Raw genomic sequence first — 17,309 nt, forward strand, 5'->3', positions numbered from 1 at the left:
AAAAAATAATTTTAATATTCTATAGCACTAGAAGGTACTTATATATATATAAATTATATTGTTGATGTCTTTCCTTTATTTGAAAAACAATGAAGAACTTGTAAAGAAAAGATGTGAAAGATCTCTAAAATATATCTTCTAAGCTCAATACAAAATTGAAAATTTAGTTTTTTATTTTTTTATGCTATTTAATTTTAACATAAAAGTTTCTCTTTTTTTTTCTTTTTTAACTCCATTTTCATAGAAAATTATAATATTATTCCGGTTTGAAAAATCTCTAACGTTTTTGTTCTGTTTCCTTCAAATCCTGAGTTTGGAATAGTTTATATATAATTAATTATATAGAAAGGTAGGCGTGTGCTCCGCACACTTCCACATGGGCACCAAATCACGGCTCCACATGCAAGTGTCTTTTATTCTCGTTTCTTGTCTTTTCCAAATTTGTAATTTTACCTCAAATCTCTCAGTGGCTATCAACATCCAGTCATCCACAACAGTCTTGTGCTGCCAATTACAATCTTGTGAAGGTGCTGATCTTACTGAACACGTGCTTTCTTGATTGGCATTTTAATTTAGTATTCAGATTTAATTGTTTCAAGAAGAGAGAGGTTTCCAATGGAATCGAGATCTAAATAAAAATATATTTAATTGAAAAGACAGATGAAAATGTAAAATAAAATAATTATAAAATGTATTTTTATGTTTTTAAAACTTAATGAATATTAAGAATTTTTTTTGTTACGAGATAGTAATAAGAAATTAACAGCAAAACTACCAACTCAACTCACTGGTAACAGAAATATCAGAGATAATGATAATGATACTAGTGAGTTAATTATCATCTGCCTAAGCGGTCGTGCTTGACCAGCCACCCCCAGGGTACTGAACCGGCGAACCCAACCTTTTCATCTTCCCAAATAGCAGCAGCACACGCCCGACTTAATTAGACGTGGAACCAATTTCAAGGAATGGAAAAGCTAGCTTCATTAATTCGGTTTAATTAAGCTCTATACCTTCTATATATATATATATTGCTCAATTCTCACCATCATCTCATCACTTCATTGCCAAACAAGAGAATTACATATCTCAGGCAATGGCAGAAAATGGGTACGCTGACCTAGAGAAGCAGAAATTGTTTCTTGAAGAGCATGAAGAGAAGCATTTCATGTCTAGTGAGATTGTCCGTGACATTATCATAGGTGTCTCTGATGGCCTCACAGTCCCTTTTGCCCTAGCCGCTGGATTGTCCGGTGCCAATGTGACATCCAGCATCATTCTTATTGCCGGCATTGCTGAGGTTGCTGCTGGTGCCATCTCCATGGGACTTGGCGGGTAACACTAACATTTTTAATCAAGCCGCTTTCTCAGCTTAGCTATACGGGTTTAGATAATCCATGGCTTATTACAGGTTTTGCAAAACATGAACAGATGCTAACTCATTCCGTGATGACTGGTGCAGGTACCTTGCAGCAGAAAGCGAAGCTGACCATTACACGAGGGAACTAAAAAGAGAGCAAGAAGAGATCATCAGTGTCCCCGATACAGGTTTAAATGCCTCAACACTTTTGATATGTCATGATTAAATTCATAATTTTTCTTTTTTACCTTGCAAATGTAGCAAAATGCTATTGTAATTATAGTATATATATGTTTAATTAATAGAACTCTAATAATCTTAACCAACAGAGGCTGCTGAATGTGGAGAGATATTATCACAGTATGGTATTGAGCCACACGAATATGAGCCGGTGGTGAATGCTCTGAGGAGGAACCCCCAGCACTGGCTGGATTTCATGATGAAGTAAAAATCTTGCTATCATCTTCTTGTTCTCTCTCTCTCTGTCTCTCTATTTTGTTTTTTTGCTTGGATACGCAAATTCGTAAAACAATATTTAGATCGTATTATCTAATAGATTAATGTTGCTGTAGGTTTGAACTTGGACTGGAGAAACCAGACCCCATGAGAGCACTGCAAAGTGCCTTGACTATTGCTATTTCTTACATAGTGGGTGGATTGGTACCCTTGGCACCATACATGGTCATTCCACTTGCTAAAGAAGCTGTCGTTGCATCTGTTATAATAACCATAGTGGCATTACTACTTTTTGGGTTTGTGAAGGGTTACTTCACTGGTAATAATCCTTTCAAGAATGCTATCCAAACTGCTTTCATAGGAGCCATGGCATCAGCAGCTGCTTATTGCATAGCTAAGGTTTTTCGAGCTTGATTTCTACTTCTTTTGTTCGCACCCTGATCTTGCCCAGGAGCACTTCTAACTGCCTTGTATTAAACAGTCTATTACTCTATTGTCCCGTGTGGTTGTATCTATTTGCTGCAGTTAATTAGGATAGTTAGTAGTGTTAATATTGGGTTTTCCATTTCTATTCTCATGGAGGAGCAAGTGTCAATTTCATTTTTTAATTAGCAACACCGATTAAAGCACCCCCTGATAGAAAAAGTTCAATTAGTCCTCCACTATTTTTCCGGCTAATTAAGGAGGTGTCGAACAAAAATGCCGGGACCAGAGAGGGCGGGTCAAATCCTACTTGGTTTGCGTAGAACATGGCCAGCGGCGTGTCGTTGTGCATGCAACCAAAAGAAAAAATAAAAAAAACATAAAGCGATAGGCCCACGACTGTGGGCGACGCCAACAGCTTGCATGTTACAGCAACCAGGTCTCGTAAATTTTACAATTTGAAAAACAACTTAAATTATCATTAAAAATATATTTTAACTAAAATAATAAAAAAATAATTTTAAAAAAAATATTAAAAAGACAATACACTAGAATAACTTAGATTTACTCGGGTTAACATGTCTAATCCCCGACATGAGTTATGAGACCTTGATAACTTTGTGAAAAGCAAATTATATTTAAAGGATTAAAACGGAAAAAAATAAAATAAAAAATAAAAAAATCTCGAGTCAACTCGGGTTAACTTGTCTAACCCGGATTATAAGATTGTGATAACTCCATAAAAAAAAAAAATCATGAAGTCAATTTCTTAATCAACCCAATGTTAAAGAATAAGATAGAAAAAAACAATTAAAAAAAAACTCAACAAAAATCTAAGTCAACCTGATCAACTCATAAAACTCGTGATTCAAATCATGAAATCGTAATAAGTTCTCACACACACATCAATTTTCAATTAATCTAAAATTGAAGGATGAAGTTAAGAAAAAAAATCAATTAAAACAAAACAAAATAAATAATCTGAGTTAACCTGTCAAATCCATAGTATAAAATAAGGATAACTCTATAGGAAGTAAGTCTAAAATTTATTAAACTCAATATTGAAAAATAAAATTGAAAAAAATACTTAAATTTAAAAAAATCTTGAGGAAAAAATTATAAAAAATCAAAATATTTTATTATTTATTGGTAAAGTGAAATGCCGCGATCTTTTAGTATAGGTTTATAATTCATTTTGGCCACATTTAAATGGCAAGTAAAATTACCAAAGTTATGTCGTGCTACATAATCATTCTATCTATACATTTTTTTGACATAAAAAAAAATCCCTCAACATCAGAAAAAGAGAAGGGTTTGTAAGGATGAAAGAAATGAAAAAAAAAACTATATTAATAAAAATAATCTTACCGATTATTGTAATAAATAAAAGTTTAACTAGAAATAATGAAAAAGATAAATATGATTTACTCGATGACAGGATATCTAATTTCATAATTAAAAAAAAAAACCATCTAATTTACTTAAAATTTCATAATCGCCATCCCACGCTAAAATGTTATTTTTGGAGAGAGGAAATTAATGCAGAACGATAATTGTATCCGCTAAAAAACAAGAGAAAATAAAATCAGTATATAAAATTGGTACTAAAATGCAGATAACAGATCTAGATGGTGCTGAGGATCAGGAGCGGATTCGTCTAAAACTAAAACAGCAAAATGCAAAAACTACGAAAAAAACAAAATTACCTTGTATGAAATCTGCGCCAGCATGAGTTGAAAACAACACACCCACCTAGCTATATACCACCACAGCCCAAGCTTCAATCATCAAAACGCTCCCAGGCAAGGCACGCCCTTCAATGTCCTCTTAGGACTCCCCCCCTCCCTCTCCCTCCCGCAGTTGATATTTGTATAAACGTACATACTAATTGACAACATCACAAAGGCCAAAAATCACCTAATGGCGACTTCGACACAAGGAGTTAATCTAGATCCCGAGAAACAGACCCTCCTAAACCAGCACAAAGAGAAACACTTCACTGCCGGAGAGATCGTTCGTGACATCATCATCGGTGTATCCGATGGTCTAACTGTTCCTTTTGCTCTTGCTGCCGGTTTGTCTGGAGCTAATGCTACGTCTTCCATTGTTCTCACCGCCGGCGTCGCCGAAGTTGCTGCTGGCGCCATCTCCATGGGACTTGGAGGGTATTCATGTTTATCGTTAATCATATTTGTTTGTCTTTGATTTTGCTTTTTAAATTTGTTTTTTTTTTTTATGATGAGAAACACTGTAAACCCGAGTCTGCTAATGATATATTTTATAGCCGATTCATATTTACTGTGCAGATATCTAGCGGCTAAAAGTGAGGCAGATCACTACGCAAGAGAGCTCAGGAGAGAGCAAGAAGAGATCAAGAGTGTTCCCGATACAGGTTTTTTCTTACAATGATATAGTTTCTTCTTCTCTTTTTTTCCAGCGATAATGATGTCCGGTTAGGAGACTAGTCTTTTTTCCTTGCCTGATCGAGTTCAATTTGATAATGAAAATAGTACTAATAAAGAACATGATTACAAGCTAAGTTGTTGTAAAAAGGTGAAAGATGATGGATGGGGTTATTCTTTTTGGGGGAAAAAATGCAGAGGCGGCTGAGGTGGCTGAGATACTGGCACACTATGGAATAGAGCCGCACGAGTATGGGCCTGTGGTTAGTGCTCTAAGGAAGAAGCCTCAAGCCTGGCTTGATTTCATGATGAAGTAAGCTTCATTTATCCTCAAAACTCTCTTGTTTGGAATGGTAATTGTTTACTTAATCAGAGTTCTCTGAAAAGATGGAATAACAAGTTGATGTGAATCTTTCAAGATTTATTGCAAAATTTTCCAACATAAAACGCACCAATTTGTTGACAAGTTGAACAGCTGCGCCACTATCATATCATGATTACAGTATGTGCGAAGGCCTGATTACGACAAGCCCTGAATGGTCCCCTACCCAGAGCACGGGTGATCTGCAAATTGCACCGCACCAACCCTGCTTTTATGTTATCCAGCATCACGAGATACCATATAACCTTTTGACTTCCATGTATTTTTTCTTTCCTTTTTCCTTTTTCTAGGTAATGTAATAAAGTGGATGCTTGGTTTTCTTTTACTGAGTGAATTTGATTTTAATAATGTTTTTTTTTTTAAGAATTTGATTTTAATAACGTGTTGATTTTATACTTCATTAAAACTAGCTAGTTCTTGTACCATGTGTCACTAGCAAAACCAAGAATACTGAAATGAAGTTATATAATGACATGGATACAGATTTGAGCTAGGATTGGAGAAGCCGGATCCAAGAAGAGCACTGCAGAGTGCGCTGACTATTGCCATTGCTTACATTTTGGGCGGATTCGTACCCCTCATTCCTTACATGTTCATTCCAAGCGCTCAAGATGCTGTGATTGCTTCGGTGATCTTAACTTTGGCAGCTTTGCTGATCTTCGGCTTTGCAAAGGGTTACTTCACTGGTAATAAACCCTTTAGAAGTGCTTTGCAAACTGCCCTTATTGGTGCCATTGCATCTGCTGCAGCATTTGGCATTGCTAAGGCTGTCCACCCATAATCCTCCTATTCAATATTATGTAATCTCAACAGTTCAAATAATTGCACCCGTTTTTTTCCGTTTCCCTGCCTATGATGATTGCATTCGTTTCAGTATCATGAAGCTTTGATGAGTTTTTGCACAAAATTGAGTTGCTTCTTTGTGCATCTAAATATCGTTGCTGTTAGCAGAGTCGAGCTCTGCCCGACATGTGTTTCTTGTTATCGTTCAAATTTGGAAATGCTTGTCTGCCCCTTCGTTTCCCCAGCATTTAAACCTTATTGCTCCATCAAAATACAATCATCACTCCTACCCTAATGTTCATTCCCATACCCTGATGTACCCCATCATTTGCTGGTGGGTCTTTAGCTGGGTAATGCAAGTTTTGATTTGCTTAGATATCCTCTGTATGTACAGTATCTGTGTAGCATCATCAGCAGGCTGATGATTGAGTTAGTACTCCTGACATACAATAGAAAATTAAGCCGTGAAGGTGGTCAAATATTTAACTAGTTTTTCACTTTTTTTAGCTTCATATTGATAGTGGCAATCTAGAGCCGTTAACTGTGCTGCTAAAAATATCATAGAATGAGACGGAATAATGCATGTTTGGCAGCCATGCACAGGTCTTCTACTACCAGTTTAACCCAGAGAAACCTATATTAACCTCATTATATCCTCTCTCTAAGATTGTGTTTAAGCATTTGTGCTGCAACACCCACCCTCAGCAGATTCTATTATCCTCGCGCAGAACACTTCCAAAACCATAAGAAAGCCATTTACAAGGATAATGCAGTTAGAGGAGCAAAATCATTTGGATAACAATATAACCAGATTGATGGTTCAATCACAGTACTGCAGCTAAGCTCCCGAAGGGCTTCCAAAAAAAAAGCGCTTATATATATATAAAATCGAATGCCTATTACATTTTAGAATACTGAATCTATTAAGTAAAAGGCAATGACTATATATCATTGTTGAAGTTTATAGCAAATAATGGGTGACGCCATTTTCAAGGAACAAAATACAGCCAAGCAATTCCTCCCAGCAGATGTCGAGAAAACATGCCCCCACACCTAAATCTATAAATTGACAAATAAAGAGGAATCAGCGTATGGGAATTGTACTAACTGGCATGAACATGATACTCTAACAACTTTGAAAGACAGTGCAATCTTAAAGTAAAAAGATTTCCTCTAATTGTAAATAACAGAATTTTTTGTAATGGTTTGTGAAGGAAGAGAGACCAGAGAAAACCAACTTACATTGTTTAGTTAAAATTGCCTGTCTGATACTAATACGTCTTTCTATGTAGTATGTTACGGCGTGTTAGTGGTTTGGCTCCGAAGCCAAAAGACCCATCTGCTCAGTTAGAATTTCCAATTTCTGAGACTTCTCAAAGTGAGGTCCTTCATCAGTTGCTTTGTTCTCCAAGTCATTGGACTTCTCCATCATTTCTATTAAATATTCAAAACTTTGGGATCTCTCCAGCTGCGTTCCAACAATTGTTGTTCCGGTATCAGTTTCAGGATCAGTGCTCTCTTCAGAACCGGGTTTGGTGTCTTTAATATTCTCAATGAAAGGATTGGCTAAAAGCAGTTGTTCCCAAGAACCATCATCCGCTAATTCTGGTAAACCAAACGAGGTATGATTTTCAAAACCCAAATTTTCATCCATAAGAAGTTCCATAAAATCTGGACTCACAAAAAAATCTTTCATCCCATCGGAAGATGGGTTAGATTCTCGTGGATTTTCTGGACCAATTGGCGGTGCATGTACAGGCTCGAACATCTCATCCACTGGTGGCTGGTACCTTACTATCATTCCCTCAGAAGCCAACTGCTCAGCATCATCTGCACCCTGCTCCACTATGCTTCCTGGCTCAGCTATCCGCCAATTATTTTCCTTTTTGTTTAGTAGCTGAGCTAGAAACCCTGGGCTTTGCATTGCCATCACTAAAAAAGACAGCATCTGCTGCTGATTTTTTTCCATTCCTTGAAGGCGATCCCTCAACAGGAGCAACTTATTGTCTGCAGTTTCCTGGTGCTGCCTGAGCTTAACCAACTCCTGTGTAACTGCATTTCTACCTGTCTTCAGGCTCTCAACTTCCTTCCAGAGACCCACATTTTCAACATTTTCACAATGCTCAATGGAGTTGTCTTGCTGCTGCACTGACTTTCGATTGTCTGTGCCCTGAGAATTTTTCCTCCTGCAGATATTCTTTAACAAATGTTTCTGCCCTCTGATAAATCCGTCATTTGCAAATTCCCACTGATCTGTATCAATTTTTCTAAATCCCTGAAACAAGTTTATGACTATTAGATAATTGAATAAAGCATGTAATTTCAAATTAAAGGCACAGACCACAGCAGTGAGGGTGGGGGGAGGGGTTAACATGTATGGCAACTGAACCACTTCATTCTTTACCATAAACATGGGTTGCGCTGCATAATTTTGTCACAAGAAATGATATCCAAAGTTAAAACCTTGAAGCTTCTTACACACATTATGCAGTGTTTCCTCAAAGAGAAACTTTCAGAAACCAAGTTTTAAAAGGCCAAAGGCCCTTGCAAATATCAAACAAGAGGATGAATGAACAAGGGAATACTGTGGGAATATTGGTCAATTTTTTCTTTACTTAATATTTCAATTAGTTCTAGATCATTACGAAATTACTCAAATAAAAAAGAGACATGCATCAGTTTAATTTTAATCATTCTCATTGGAACAGATGAAGACTAGTTAGCTTATTTTGCAATGAATTTTTTAACTACAAACAGAACTTTTACAAATAAAAAGATAACACTGCAATATTTTAGCAAGAATCACTTTCGAACGACTTATTCAAAGAACAACCTAGCAACTATGCAATTCTGAACCTTTGTGTCCACCCTCTTTGTTTTCTAAGCAAGGTCAGACTTGAACCAGGACCTTGTCTAGTCTAACTCTAAGACTGGGAAAGGCAAAATCAAATGACTAAACCCAATGAAAATGAACATAGAATTGCCACAATGTTCTCCTCAAAAGGGGGAAATAGTATGCCTATATGTGCGAAAGAACAGCAACCAACTAGAATCAATCCTCTTTTACAAGTGCACAGTTTACTAGCCAAATTGTTGCTGGAAAGATGCACAGAGAACAGCAGGGGAACAGTAATAGCTGAAAAAATATCAGTCTTAACTTTAATCTATTGCTGCTTGGACACATATAACTCATGTTAATGAGTCTATACATTGCAATTCTTGCTAAAAAGGAGTTAATTGGCTCCCTTTTCTCCCATCCCCATCATTTCCTACAACCTGTGTTCACCCAATGCCAGCACAAGTACACGAGAAGGGAAAAATAAGCACAAAGGAAAATGTTCAGAAAAGACCTTCAAAACAAGTGAAAAATCACAACACAAGATGAGTAATGTATCAAGAAATACCAAAGCTATAAAATTTGCAATGGCAAACTTGGCATGCAACAAGCAAGGTGTAAGATCTTTATCGATCTTATCAGCCACACATCCCCAGGAATTGCTTCACTGCCACATGGGGACAGCCTTTGCTGTATCCTGCCTCTCTAATACAAAAATGGCAATGTTCTACGAAGAAAGTATTAAAACACAGAAGCAAGAACCCTGGTAAAGCTTCAAGAACATTGCCTTTACACCCAACCAGCTAGTTAATAACAATTAAGAAACCATATCTTGGTACTATATACCATTATTAAAAATCTAAAGCGTTGAAAGCAACGTACAAGTTCATATTGTGTTTCAAGAATCTAGAAATGCACGTATAAGAATATCGTCTAGAAGCTAACATTTCTAAAAACGGAGGGATCCCTTCTTTAGTATGAAAACCTACATTCAAAGATAATATCTTCCTCAGCACTATACTTTTTATATTGCTGGTTACCAGTCTATACTTGATATTTTATTTCCATTGGAACATAATTCAGTTAAAACCTGCTTCGAAAATTCAAAAGATTGTTTATATTAAAGACAATAAACTAACCCAGAATTTTAAATATTGTTCACATCAATTTTGATATTCGAAAAATTCATAACATCCGTTTAGTAATAATCAATCAATAAAGAACCCCACAATTAAAATTCAATCGCACAAACAAAACAGGAAAGAAGCAAGCAAAAGAAGAAGAAAAAAACCATTGAAGAACATAAAGAAAGAAACAAAGAAAACTTACATAGATATTGAGCTGCCTGACAAAACTAGAAGAATTGCTGTGCTTGAAGTACTTGGGCAGTAAGTGGACAGAGAATTCAGTCATGTCCCATATAACAAAGCTGTCATTGGTCTGGCTCCATGAGATTATCGAATTTGTTGATTCATCATCAACCATTTCATAGCATTTCTTCAAGAAAGGAGCCACCCCACTTTCGCTTGATTTCACCATTGCAGCAAAATATCAACAGACTTTTCTTTTTTTGGTTCTGGAGAAGACTGGCTTTCTCTTCTGTTTGGATGGAGAGGTCAAGAAACCTGCCAATCTATCTGAGACCTGAGTGAGTCCACTCCAGGTAGGGGTGGAAAAGCATAAGACACAAGGGTATAAAGGGAATAAAAGTTATATGGTTGTTGTACGGAGGGGTATGGCTGGGATTTGCGTTGGGTTCTGTACAGTATTGTGCTTGCTGTCCGGGGAAGTTTGGAATTGCAATGCGTGATAAGGGGGTGGTAGGCAGGTGGATTATTTGTTTAAAATTTGAATTTGTTTTTGTTTAAAATTAATTTTTTAGTGTTTTAAATATTTTTAATGTATTGATATAAAAAATTATAGAAGATGGTTAATTATTGTATTTCTTTTTATTTAATATAAAAATTAATTATTTGGTTAGTTAAATAATTTTTATTTTTTATACTAGATTTTATATATAATGTGTGATTGCTGGGTTGTTTTGACTCGTTCTTCTTTTCTTTTCTTTTTTTCCTTCGAAGTTAATGGGAAGCAAGTAGGAACTAGGAAGGAAGCGACATTCTAAAAAGGGAGGAAAAAAAGGCCGAAAGGGGGGATTGAGCAGGCAAGAAACACCCCGACAAGTACCTTTTTGACAATCACGAAAAAGAAAAACCGAAGCCGTGACCACGCGCTTCAAAAACGTTGTCGTTCTTGGTGGTCTATTTACGTCTTCATCCTAGTCAGAAGGGTTGTTGTGAAACGACCTCGTTTTCTAATTTCATTCAAAACAACCAAAGTTTAGTTAGGTGCCCTGATCTCAGGTACGCTTGGTATTGCTGTACTTTTAAAACACAATTGTTTTTACATAATTTTTATCTAAAAATAATCTTTGGTTAATGCATATTTTATTTTAAAATAGGAAAATGTGTCACTTTAAAAGAAAATTGATTTGCTTTTGAAACAAAGAAATGCATCTCATGCTTTTAATCAAAAGCACAGCTACTTGTTGACGAATTCATTTTTTTAAAAAAAACCAAACTATCAAACCCAATGACACAATAGAAGATGGCAAACCTTTGAAAGTATGGGCTGATTCTTAAAACACTGTTGGAACGCGTGAAAATCATATTTCTTAAAAATTCAAAAAAGAATTTGTTAAAAATTAATTTTTTTTTATGTGTTTTAGATCGTTTTGATGCGCTGATCTCAAAAATAATTTTAAAAAAATAAAAAAATATTAATTTAACACATTTCAACATGAAAAACATTTAAAAAACAATTATAATTATATTTCCAAACAGGCTAATTAGACTCCAAATTATCAACATTTTTTATATATTTAGATATTGAAAGTATCATATTTCTTAAAGTATCATACGTGTCACCAATACAAAAAGGGGTCTTTTTAAAGTCTAATATGTCGTGGGCGTAATTGAGATTTGATGGATAGTAGACACATGTACGAGGCTTGATCATAAAATCAAAGGTCAGTCCATTTAACAATACGAGAGAGAGTAATTCAGAAAGAAAAGGCAAAAAAAAAAAAAAAAATACAGCGTGACGACGTAAGGATTGAGTTTTAGTTATATCAATATATCCCTTTATTTAGTTTTTGATCCATACCAATTCTTCTCCTTTAATTTGATCTTTCTTTATTGCGGAGCTTCTTTAATTTAACCTTGTTTCATTAATTGACTTGTCATTGACCAATAGAATGATACATGACATGCAAATAATTATTCAAATAAAAAGATAAAATTAATTTGGAATATTTTTAATAAAAATGAAAAACTTTGTTTAACAAAATGTTGCAATATATCCATTAATTAGTTTACTAATATAAATTTAGGATCGTGTTTAATAAATAGAGCATGTAAGGCAGGGAGTCAGCAACACTCAAATTTCCAAATCCAACACACCTTAATTACCTAGGTTTATTTGGCTTAAGATTTGATTTCTTTACTCTAAACTGAGTGCATGTGTTTGGCGTGGTAGAACTAGAATTTTAAAAAAATTTAATTTTTTTAATTTTAAATTATTTTTTTGTTTTTGAATCTAAAAATATTATTCTAATATATTTTTAAATAAAAAACAATATCTATTATTGTTACAAAGATTACATTTGAAGACCACATTAGACACCTGGTTTGAACTCTGGAGATGCTTTTAAAGATGCTTTTAAAGAGTATTAATTAGTACATTCGCTCCACTTAAAAAGCGGGATAGCATCATCCGGGTGCTCTGTACAAAAAAAAGAAAAAGAAGAAAACATTAATTTGCTGAGCACATCACAAGTTCCCATGGTTATCGTAAATTTGCTCATGGCACCAGCTAGCTATGTGCATGCCATACAAATGGTGTCGACACAGAACGAGTTAGCAGACAAATTCATTTTTGGAAGTTTCTTAACAAACACTCGAAATTTGTTGATTACAAGAAGGCATCAAGAAGCACGTCTCTAGTCTCTGCTGTCAGGGAAGACTGAAGATCTAATCTGGAGTCCCTTGAGCGAGCCTAAGGCAGCAGAAACCTATCTAGCAATGGCTTTCGTTATTCCTCCTAAAGGAATCCTCCAGACTGAGGCTCTAAGAAAGGTCTCTTTTCTCTATCCCTGAACGACCTGTTTTTCTTTTCTTTACATGTCATGACACTTGACAAAGAATGAGTCAAGAGATTATCTGTTCTTAGAAACTAATCACTTATCAAACACGTGGAATCAGTTTTTAAAATCGATCCCCATTGACAAGGCATGATGATCAGTTAAAATGCACGTCTCTACTATATATAGATAGATGATTAAAGAATGAACTGCAGACAAGGAGAAATTAACCAGGCTAGCAGGCAGCAATGGCTTTCGTTTTACCTTCGAAAGGAATTCTCCAAAGCCAGGCGCTCAAAAAGGTCTCTCTTCCCTTCTGTCCCTCCAGTGCACTGCTAATGTGTGATTGTTTATGTACAAATCAACCTTTGATTTGGTCTGATATATAGTCGTCCGGGCTTCTCCTGGTTCATCTCTCTTTCTCGATCACAATTTTTAATATTTAAATTTGTAAAACATGTGGAACTCCATTGGTTCAAATGGTGAAGTGGCACTAGCATGTTAGCCTCTGCGAGATCAATGGCTGAAATCCCCGTTTCCGCTGTCCCAGGCTATGCTTCCATTGCTAAATAAAAATCTCAATATGAAATGCAACGATTGCATGTTCCTTTTTCAGAGCATGATTAAAAATCATTTTTCTTTATTGCTATAGTTATTATTAAATACAATCCTAGATATATAGAGGGGAGTTTAAGCCTCAAGAAACGTTTTTTTAAGAATCTTTTTAATTAGCTCTTACTTCTTATCCCTTTTCTTCTTTTCTTTTCTTAATTTGTTCAAATCAATGACCCGAATTTTCCCGTTTATGATATAGTACATATGTGAAACTAGTGCATATCCTGGGGAGCATGAGCAACTAAAGGAGCTACGAGAAGCAACGGCAAAAAAATATGGCAACTTGTAAGTGATATTATTAGAAATTAAAGAGTGAGATTTCTTACAAAAACAATTACGCTTTCGGTACGGTGAGTATAACATGGAGAGTTACGAATGAACAGTGAGTTATGTAGTAAACAAGCAAGAAATTAGATTTAAAAAAAATATTGCGCAAGCAGTTTGAAATTTGCAATATTGCAGAAGTGAGATGGCTATACCAGTTGATGAAGGGCGTTTCCTATCAATGCTTATGAAAATCATGAATCCCAAGAGGACTCTGGAGGTTGGTGTCTTTACAGGCTATTCTCTCCTTTCCACTGCACTCGCCTTGCCTAAGGAAAGCCAGGTAGGTGATTTGTGAAGGAAACATCAATTGCTCTTATGTTTTAACATTACATATTGGCCTGTGCTCTACATGATCCGCGCCATTAATGGCTTCAGTGAGCGATTTACTGCAAGCCCTCTTTAGAGCCTGTTTTTCAATCCTTGCATCCCTTACCTACCATTAGCAGAAACAAAAAAAAGCAGAAAATTATATGAAAGAATTAATTAGTGATCGTGTATTTAGATTGGTGACTGATTTGTGCTCTGCAGATAACAGCGATAGACATAGATCGGGAAGCTTACGAAGTTGGATTACCATACATTCAAAAGACTGGCTTGGAGAATAAAATCAAATTCATTCAAGCAGATGCCATCTCAGTTTTAAATGAAATGCTAAACAATGTAAGTTTCTCAATTTCGCAAGCCATTGAACTTAATTTGTTCGTGAAAAGAGTTAGCTTTTGAATGCTCGTGTACCTGATATATATTTTAAAATTTGAGCATTGAAAAAAGGAAGAAATAATGAGGTATTTTCGATAATTAGCACTGTTTTTTTTATAAAAAAAAGAAATTGTTCAAAAAACACAGTAAACAATTTATACTGTGATTGAGAAGTACAGCACTCAAACTTGTCATGCTTCAAAAATACGGAACGTCAAAGAAATTGTGAAATGTACTAGTATAAATTAGAATGAGAATGGAGAGGAAAAAAAAGAGAAAGTTCCACAGATATATCAAATATAAGATAACTATATCATTTGCATCATTGAAAAATTTCTTGATGAAATTTCAACAATATCAAAAAAATGTTATCAACAGATGACTTCAAATGAATCATATTTGTCGTTCAAAAATAAATGAGTAATTATAATAAAAAAAGATAAAAAAAACAAAAAAAAAAACCTTAAAAACACACCGAAACTTCAATTACGATACCATTATTATAATCCAGAAATTTCTTAATTGTTTAAATTGCCCCACAATGATTTGTTTTAGAAAATTTCTTAATTGTTTAAATTGCCCCACAATGATTTGTTTTAGAAAATTTCTTAATTGATTCTTGGAAAGTTAGTTTACTTCCTAACGTATATAAGGAAATTAATATAAGGTATAGCACCACGTCTAAGGATTATCAATATATCGCATGTCTATAATGTTTCTTTTCTATCCCGATACCTACTTTTGTTTAATTTTGGATTCGTTTCAGGATATGCAGCCAGAATTTGACTTTGCGTTCGTAGACGCTGACAAGCCTAACTACAAGCATTATCATGAGCAATTAGTGAAACTGGTTAAGATTGGAGGTGTGATTGCTTATGATAACACACTGTGGTTTGGCTTGGTTGCAAAAGAAGAAGACGAGGTGCCAGAGCATTTGAGGACTATCAGGACAGTCATCATGGAATTCAATAAACTAATAAGCTCCGATCCCCGTATAGAGATTTCCCAAGTTTCCGTTGGTGATGGTGTTACACTATGCAGGCGCCTTTACTGAAAATTTTACGTATAGAAGACCTCCTCAATTGGTATTTATCACGGTACTTGTGCCTGGGAATATGCTTGCAGATCTTCGATTACTAATTTTCTGTTCTCTATTATGAATGTGTAAAGCTAATATATACATTTTCTTAAAGCCGATAGCTCGCCTACCACCGTCGAATGAACTTCAACAGATATAGTAAATAGCAAGAAAAACCAGTCACCCTTGATGCGTGCCCACAATGATTTCAAATAAGACCACCAATGCTAGCATCGCCAGGGTTACCCAAAAAGCAATCCCATTACCATTTAACTCCCACCAAGAAGCCTGAGGATCTAATGCCAAGAAACAAGTCTGCAGTAATCATCATTCGCGATCGAAGGTTCATCATCTCAGAACAGGCAGGCCTGAACATAATTCCTGCAGAACTGCCGACGTCAAATAAGTGGTGAACCACCACATTTGAACTAACAAACAAGCTTTCCATGAAGTGCGATTCTAGATCTGGGCTTGAAACATAGGCCTGGCATATGCATCTGGTTGTTGGGCTTGATAAAGATGAAAGTTTGCCTAAAAAACAAGTAAAATACACTGTCAAAAACAAAACACGGAGAACATGTAAAACTTAAGAAATGGCATGATAAAAAAACAAAAACAACCAACTTTTAAAGTTCATACCGAAACACCTTTAGATTATTCTAAACCTAAAATTTGATGTATCCAAGACATTTTATTTGCATCGATGGAAAGTTGATAGTGACCCATTTCGTTTCGTATTACATCGTGACAGTGGTGTTTTAATAATGTGTGCCAGTTGATTTGGTTTGTGACTTTGTAGAATTAGAGGGAATAGGGTTTTTTTTGTTTTTTTATGAGTAAAGAGGAGCTGATGTTCATCTTTTTGTCTCGTTTGGCATGTTTAATTTAATTAGATATAAAGATTCATATAATGCGATGGTCTATTATATTTTTATATCTGGTTATGTAATTTTTAGAATTATAATATAGTGTATTACTATAATTGTAATGCTTTATTACATCATAAACATTACATAAAAAAAGCTATGGCAAACCATGACATAACTAAGAATAATCACGTAGGGATTTAGTTTTTTTAAAAAAAACATATTATAAAAACTAAACTGTGACTTTAAAAAAATAAAAGGATGCAAAAAAATCTTTCAAATAAGAACAAAATCGTAAATAAAAATAAAACATGGAGACTAAAATAAGTTTTCTTGGAATTCAGGGAGTAGAATGAGACTTTTTTTTAGAAATACAATTGACCAGGGTGCCTTTTCCATTACAGCGCATCTTCATGACCTAATCTTCGATCATATACCAAAAATATTAATTAAAGGAAATCTAATCGTAAGCGTGCGACTCTGCACCATGAGACTCGTCCAATTAAACGTTCTGTTTATGATTGAAAGTCTTTTTTTAGCGAGGGGTATGGATATGCTTTTATTGTGCTAGCAATTCTCTGTTGAGTGATGAGTTTTTAAGTTATATGCCACCGATACATTCTTGTTAAAGAATTAATTTAATTTAAAAATTTAAATTTTTAGATATAATTTTAAAATATAATTTATATAATTTTTTTAATATATTTCTTTAAGTGAAAAATTTTCGGGTTTGCAACTTACACAGTCTTATATTACATTGTACTTGATTTTTATTAAATAAATAAAAATAATAAAATTTAAACTCGTAATTTATTTATCATCAAGATTCTAATACCACTATCACTTCATTAAAAATACAAAAATAACCAACTTTGAATGAAAAAACTAATTAATTTTATTGAAAGAAAAAACATCTATTTATAAGCTTTACATCACAACAC

The 17,309-nt window shown here is 34.7% G+C and overlaps 4 protein-coding genes across 6 annotated transcripts; 3 read left to right on the plus strand and 1 right to left on the minus strand.

Annotated features, from left to right (window-relative positions):
• Nucleotides 1–1,065: 1,065 nt before the first annotated feature.
• Nucleotides 1,066–2,331, plus strand: LOC7462664 (vacuolar iron transporter 1). The gene is made up of 4 exons (XM_002314738.4): nucleotides 1,066–1,335; nucleotides 1,463–1,548; nucleotides 1,690–1,804; nucleotides 1,933–2,331. The coding sequence occupies exons 1-4, from the start codon at nucleotides 1,097–1,099 to the stop codon at nucleotides 2,228–2,230; spliced, it is 738 nt and encodes a 245-aa protein (XP_002314774.2). The 5' UTR covers nucleotides 1,066–1,096; the 3' UTR covers nucleotides 2,231–2,331.
• A 1,533-nt stretch (nucleotides 2,332–3,864) lies between these two features.
• Nucleotides 3,865–5,930, plus strand: LOC7462665 (vacuolar iron transporter 1). Of its 2 annotated transcripts, XM_024611064.2 has the most exons (5): nucleotides 3,865–4,404; nucleotides 4,546–4,631; nucleotides 4,840–4,954; nucleotides 5,145–5,282; nucleotides 5,507–5,930. In XM_024611064.2, the coding sequence occupies exons 1-5, from the start codon at nucleotides 4,160–4,162 to the stop codon at nucleotides 5,802–5,804; spliced, it is 882 nt and encodes a 293-aa protein (XP_024466832.2). In that variant the 5' UTR covers nucleotides 3,865–4,159; the 3' UTR covers nucleotides 5,805–5,930. The 2 variants fall into 2 exon arrangements, with proteins under 2 accessions (XP_024466832.2, XP_002314775.3); XM_002314739.4 differs by lacking the exon at nucleotides 5,145–5,282 and having other exon boundaries at nucleotides 3,871–4,404.
• A 649-nt stretch (nucleotides 5,931–6,579) lies between these two features.
• On the minus strand, nucleotides 6,580–10,394 carry LOC7462666 (heat stress transcription factor A-8). 2 transcript variants are annotated; one of them, XR_002984460.2, is made up of 3 exons: nucleotides 9,972–10,392; nucleotides 7,049–8,081; nucleotides 6,580–6,865 (listed from the first exon to the last, which is right to left on the minus strand). XR_002984460.2 is itself a non-coding variant. In XM_024611063.2 (2 exons), exons 1-2 carry the CDS (start codon nucleotides 10,179–10,181, stop codon nucleotides 7,113–7,115), a joined length of 1,179 nt encoding a protein of 392 aa, XP_024466831.1. In that variant the 5' UTR covers nucleotides 10,182–10,394; the 3' UTR covers nucleotides 6,580–7,112. The 2 variants fall into 2 exon arrangements, 1 of the variants encoding a protein (XP_024466831.1); XM_024611063.2 differs by having other exon boundaries at nucleotides 6,580–8,081; nucleotides 9,972–10,394.
• A 2,135-nt stretch (nucleotides 10,395–12,529) lies between these two features.
• Nucleotides 12,530–16,362, plus strand: LOC7459098 (caffeoyl-CoA O-methyltransferase). Its single transcript, XM_002314740.4, has 6 exons — nucleotides 12,530–12,778; nucleotides 12,999–13,085; nucleotides 13,598–13,683; nucleotides 13,861–14,005; nucleotides 14,254–14,385; nucleotides 15,191–16,362. The coding sequence occupies exons 2-6, from the start codon at nucleotides 13,032–13,034 to the stop codon at nucleotides 15,476–15,478; spliced, it is 705 nt and encodes a 234-aa protein (XP_002314776.4). The 5' UTR covers nucleotides 12,530–12,778; nucleotides 12,999–13,031; the 3' UTR covers nucleotides 15,479–16,362.
• The last annotated feature ends 947 nt before the right edge of the window (nucleotides 16,363–17,309 follow it).

Source organism: Populus trichocarpa, chromosome 10, assembly GCF_000002775.5.
Source record: "Populus trichocarpa isolate Nisqually-1 chromosome 10, P.trichocarpa_v4.1, whole genome shotgun sequence".
Taxonomy (NCBI): Eukaryota; Viridiplantae; Streptophyta; class Magnoliopsida; order Malpighiales; family Salicaceae; genus Populus; species Populus trichocarpa.